Genomic DNA, 6,115 nt, shown 5'->3' with positions numbered 1-6,115 from the left:
GGGGGGGTAAGTGGCCTATTGACTAACTTGTTGTGCTTTATTAGGGTCTAGATCCCTGAGGGTGGAGCCCTTCAACACTGTCCCATCATAGAGGCACATGATGGTATAAAATCAACACACCACTAAACCCTTATCTCAAATGTCAAAGCAGACCATTTTGATTCATTACAAATATATATTATATTGTTTATGTCCTACTTTGAGGCTATTTCATTAGTTAAGGTCTTCATAGTACACAATGCCTTGCATAACACACTGAAAAAAAGTAACCTCCGAACATCTTACAACCTTGACAGCAAGGTTGGCAAGGGATAGAGGTCCATGCCTGTCAACGTATCCCTGACACTGATATGTTGCATTTATAAATACACTAGAATTACCTTTAAACCAAGACAATTCCTGACTCTCTAACACTAATTAGTAAAGTGTTGAAACTCTGCTCCAAGAAAATAGGCTATGAATAATAAAAGCAGTTTGTTGCTGTCCTTACCTGTCCACACCCTTTAACACTGAGCTGATTAAGGTGTTATTAATGTCCTACTGGTCCGTCAAGATAACTTCCACTTAAGGCTTTAGGCCATTTGAGACAATAGGAAATACAAGCAGGGGATGCTCGAAAAAACGTTGTGTGTGTGCGCACTTTTGCGTATTCACACTGCTTGGGTCTGCAATGAATGCATGCGCGTGCAGCTGGGATTATTGCATGTCAGTGGCACTATGAGTATTGTAATGGATGAGGCAGGCATGGGGTCCCCAGTGAGAGTCTCTGGGTGTATAAAAACAGCTTTTTCCTGAACACAAACAGCCGCTCCTAACACTTGGATGTACATCTACCGCAGCACCGGACACTGGACTGGGAGGAAGAGTTTTGTCTTAATTTCCAAGTTAAGTTGTGTGTTTTCTTTTCTACTGGTCTTAAATTAATGACAGGAGCTGCTTCTGTTGGTCAGAAGTGGAAGAAAGACCTGGAGTGAACAACATTTTAAAGACAAAAACGACAATTTGTTCATATTATTCATCCTGTAAACCTTCAAACTATGGATGGTAAGTGTTCATTTTCATTTCAATTGAGTTATTTAGATTAACATAATGATCATTATACACAAAGTCTGAACCCAATGTGAGCAAATGTTCAGCACACATTTCTCCTCTCCTGATAGGTCCTCATCTGTCTCGGAGCTGTGAACTATCTCTGCACTGCTGTGCAGACGGGGGGTCACTATCGTGCACCAAGACTCCCCAAGTCAGTGGGGTCAGAGTTCAGCTGGAGATGCATGCGCTTTGGCAGCAGTTTGACCAGCTGGGCACAGAGATGATTGTTACTAAAGCTGGAAGGTGACAATAACACTTATATTCCTCACTTATCCATTGTTCCCTGTCTCTGCTCTCTCTTACAACAGTATGGTAATTTACATGTTCATAAACTGCAGGAGGATGTTTCCAACATTCCAGGTGCAAATCTCCGGGATGGATCCTACTGCTGAATATGTCCTGCTCATGGACTTTATCCCCGTTGATGATAAAAGATACAGGTCAGACACACATACAGATTGAGAAATGAGAATTGTTTTGAGCTTGTTTATGTTTATTCAAGTCCATCATTGTTCATGTATAACCTTTATATCTGTGCTATTTTCCACCCTGAAAGCACACCTCACCTTCCCATACAAATTTGAAACGTGTGTGTGTGTGTGTGTGTGTGTGTGTGTGTGTGTGTGTGTGTGTGTGTGTGTGTGTGTGTGTGTGTGTGTGTGTGTGTGTGTGTGTGTGTGTGTGTGTGTGTGTGTGCCAGATATGCTTTCCACAGCTCATCTTGGTTGGTGGCAGGGCGAGCGGATGTCATAGCCCCAAGCAGGATGCATTTCCACCCAGACTCACCTGCATGTGGCGCCCAGTGGATGAAGCAGACAGTTTCCTTCGACACTCTCAAGCTCACCAACAACCTGCTGGATTACAACGGACATGTCAGTCAATGTCTTTAATGTGACTCCCACATGTTTTTACCTAGACCTTGAGCAAAGATACAAAGTACATTGTTTTGATTTCCATTGCATCACAAACAAACCAATACTCTCTTTCGTCTAGCCTGTTGTGTGTTTTTCTCCACCTTCCTCCCTGCCAGATGATACTGAACTCCATGCATCGCTATCAGCCGCGCTTCCATGTGGTGTATGTGGATCCAGCTCCCAACAGTCACTTAAATGCAAACAGGAACTTCTGCTCTTTTTCCTTCCCTGAGACACGCTTTATGGCAGTCACTGCCTATCAGAATCACCGGGTAGGAAATCTGGCACCAGTGGGATTTTCATTGTGATTTAACTAATATAACTAGCATTGGGAAATAATTAATTTTACCTTCTTTCTTTCAGATAACCCAGTTAAAAATTGCTAGCAACCCATTTGCTAAAGGCTTCAGGACTACAGACCTGCAGGACCGGTGAGTGTCATTCAATCATGTCTGTATAAGGTTTCCCTGATGAAGAAACACGTCAAACACTTCTCCGAAAAGGCCAGTTGACTAGATCAGAGTGTATCTTTATCGCTGTTATCAGTTGGAACATATTGATAAGGCAAAAGTCCCCATGATAGCTAATCTTTGACCTTTGTTTTTAAAGGGGGTTTACACATAAAAGGTTATTGGCCATGTGTGGTAAAACTGCAAGGAACATGATGGTGGTTATATAGAGGTGTGTGTACAGGCATGTCTCTGTCTACAATGCGTGTATGACTATATACATTATCTATGTGTGTATGTGTGTTTTAATGTGTGCAGGGTGGGTTTTTCCGGACCCCTAGATGTGTGGTGTCCACCAGAGGGCAGAGCTGAGTCATTCACCACCAAACCCAGAGAGCAGAGAAGCTGGGGATCCAACACTTCAACCGGTGAGTATCTCTCTGAATGTAACAGACATATTGGATGAAACAACTTAACATTATTCATCTTTTTCAGGACATTGTGTTTATTATAGTTTTGAACATAATATCACATTTGAATCCACAATTTAAACACAGGGATTGTTAAAAGGGTTCACCCAAGCAAAATTACAAATGTTTTAATAAATGTATTGAAATGTATTTTTCTAATATATTTTTAACCAAATGTATTAAGAACCTATGAAACTTTAATTTATTATTTAAATAAAGTTGTCCTCTGGTTTTGAATTTTCTGTATTTTGTTGGATTTATTTTCTGATTAGACATGACCGGTGCAGGGTTAAAGGATATATTCTTTAACAGATGCCCTCTAGTGAGTTTATCCAGAAGTGATGTGACGTTCAGCTGTATTCATCAACCTTACTGTTAAAGTTTTGTGATGCTGGAAGATTTAATAAATCTGTTCACTGTTAATACACGATAGAAAAACTTTGCTGGATACTTACCTTTCAAACTGCATTCTCCTGCACCCTCAGGAAAGGAGGACCCGGCCCCGTTGATGGTGGAGCAGTGTGGACTATTCCACCACCTTAAAGACACTGTGGGACATAACATGGAGAGTAAGGACGGGGACAGTGTATTAGCACCCACTTCTTTCCCCTCTATGCCTTCCTACTGGGACTGTCTAGGACCATCTCAAGAGAGAGACGGTCTTTTGTAGGAAAAGAGAAGCGAAACTTATTGAGCTTTGAATTTAATTCAACTTACAGCTTGCTTCTTCAGCTGATATCAATGTTAATTTGTGTTGTATTATAAATGTATGTACTTGTTTTCTGTCTCTCAAACATTTTATAGTCAACCTATGTATTAAGTCAAAACCACAATGACATGTCACCTGTTAGACACTTTTATCCAAAACAACTTACATAGATTCAATACTGTCGGCAATCCCCACAGGAGCAATTTTAGGTGAGAGGCAGTGGGAATGGAACCAGCGCTCCCTTTATCCGAAGATCACTCACTAGCCGACTGAGCCATCTATTTACATTTCCTTTCAAATGTCTATGTCCCTGTCATGGTGGAATAAATGGTCTGGAACAAGCTATTTTTATAAGAATGTTTAATATTACATTATGCTCTTGTTTATCTTACTCTATTTTACATGTATTTATATTTCTGCATTTACTTGGTCACTTGCAACATTCTCTGCAACATGTAGCTTATTGTATTCTATTTGACATTTATATATTTTACTTCTCTTGCAACATAATCTTACACTATTTTATTTTATTTCGTTAGAAAAAGTGGTGGGGACAATTTCTCTAGATTTAACATCAGCATAGTAGGAGATAAAATATGTTCCTCCCTTGGTGTTGAACCTTGAGCACCTTCATGAAAAGCCAGTGCATAGACCTCTGGACCACCAATGTGTTTTAAAAAAAATTAACAACACCCAATACAACTATAGGTCTTGCTATGGTGTGATTTGGAGTGAATTTGTACTTTTATGCACACAATGAGCACACAGGTTTGGAGGACAGAACATGAAATACGTTTTTAAAAAGTACCTTTTCAGGCTATGACTTCATCATTTCTGAACAACAGTCCATAATTTGGCTAAGAAGACGAGCTGTTGTCTTTGAGTCAGAAGGTGGTGGGTCCAAGCAGAGACAAATGACAACAAAGACATGCAGTTATCATGTTGATTTATCCTGTATTGTGCTATTTGAGGGGGACTTGTCAGAAAAAGTGAAATAAAATATTATAGCAACTCAAAGATATTGTTAAACACACATGCACAACGTTCAGAGCAATTGAAAGTAATTGTTATAAATGTTGTCGTATCTTGGTTGGTGGTTTTCAGCATGGCAAAGCGTAGGTGGTGTGACAATATTTTGTGTTTGCAGCTTTAAGAAAGAAGCAAACACAAGGTACAGGACTTTTTATTTTTTCATTTTTTGTAGAGATTTTTTGTCCTGGCTAGCCATAAGGTAACGGAAAAAAAAGGTAATGTGATCGAGTCACATCAAATCAATCCCTGCACATCTGCTGTATCGCTCAGTTAAACCAGGCAGTCAATATCCAGAGCTCTGTGAGATCGTGGGTTCGAATCCCGAGCCTGGTAGAAAATGTCAGCCTATTTATTAAAAAACAAATAAAACGTTTTTTTTAAAGAATTGTATTAATGTCACATGTTATTTGTTTCATATAAATTTGATCAATACATGTTTTCACAACAGGTTTTAGAGGACATGTTATGTAAGCATTATAATTCTTAAATGGCTTGAATATGATCTTTAGCAACAATAAACAAGCTTCTGAAATGTCACATGTGTTAGCAGGGACATAACCCTAACCCTATGATCTTGGACATGTTTTATATAACACAAAATCACATGACTTGGCCCAGACCCACCAGGGGTCGACAACCCCTAGCACACGTGCCAGCATTGGCACGCGGCACCGTAACCAGTGGCACACTAGGAATAAGTGGAATAAGTGTGCAAAATATTTAAATTCTATTTTCGGATCCTGAACGAGACCGCCGCCAGCGCTTCTCCCCGTTACCTGCAGAAGGAAGCCATGCACGGCACGCAACGCAGCCCCACTCTTTTTAACTCCAGGTGACTTTCTGCCGCTTTCCTCCGTGGTGCAGTGTTGATCGTTCACCACAGAGGAAAGCACTTCACAAATTGCAGTAGGCCTACCCATAAGGAGCTGTACAAATGCCTCAGTTTTTGCGTGGCGATCTGCTCATCGAAATAATATGCTACAAAGGGGCGGACTGGCCATCTGTGTGTTGAACTTTCCTGTCGGCTCCCAGACCGTAGTCGAGGAGGGCAGCAGCAACAAGGTTCAATAACCCACTTTAGCTTATATGACTGGAGAGAGGCGAGCTCTTCTTGGGAGGCCGTTGCATTTATTTAGCTGTTCTTCTGTTTCACAAAATACATCACAGACCTCTGTTTTTCTGCTGCCTCGTTTCACTTCCAGAAACATACACACGTTCCCCCCTCACTGTCGCTCTGCCATCCACACAGACACATGCACAAGCCACACCTCTCTCTCTCTCTCTTAAAGGGACAGCGATCTCATCTCACTCTGCATGACCCTAATATCATAACATGTGTGTTCTGGAGAATCACAGAACGGACGATTGTCCTTATTATTATGCCGTTTAAACCAATTATTTCGGACGACGCCCCGTTCGTCACAACACCTGAGTTGGCTTTGGATGTAA

The 6,115-nt window shown here is 40.8% G+C and overlaps 1 protein-coding gene across 1 annotated transcript; it reads left to right on the top strand.

The window, feature by feature from the left end:
- The first annotated feature begins 1,037 nt into the window (after positions 1-1,037).
- LOC104965412 (T-box transcription factor TBX1) lies at positions 1,038-4,107 on the top strand. Its single transcript, XM_010794367.1, has 8 exons — positions 1,038-1,044; positions 1,161-1,335; positions 1,431-1,532; positions 1,793-1,964; positions 2,123-2,278; positions 2,370-2,437; positions 2,774-2,883; positions 3,411-4,107. The coding sequence occupies exons 1-8, from the start codon at positions 1,038-1,040 to the stop codon at positions 3,593-3,595; spliced, it is 975 nt and encodes a 324-aa protein (XP_010792669.1). The 3' UTR covers positions 3,596-4,107.
- Positions 4,108-6,115: the final 2,008 nt, after the last annotated feature.

Source organism: Notothenia coriiceps, unplaced genomic scaffold (assembly GCF_000735185.1).
Source record: "Notothenia coriiceps isolate Sejong01 unplaced genomic scaffold, NC01 NC01_scaffold00037244, whole genome shotgun sequence".
Taxonomy (NCBI): Eukaryota; Metazoa; Chordata; class Actinopteri; order Perciformes; family Nototheniidae; genus Notothenia; species Notothenia coriiceps.
Note: the sequence above shows the minus strand (reverse complement) of the source record. Positions and strands in the feature narration are given on the sequence as shown.

Coding starts and splice junctions, on each gene's coding strand:
- LOC104965412 (XM_010794367.1), top strand. Junction 1,965..2,122: donor TGCTGGATTACAACGGACAT/GTCAGTCAATGT, acceptor CCTCCCTGCCAG/ATGATACTGAACTCCATGCA. Junction 2,438..2,773: donor ACTACAGACCTGCAGGACCG/GTGAGTGTCATT, acceptor TAATGTGTGCAG/GGTGGGTTTTTCCGGACCCC.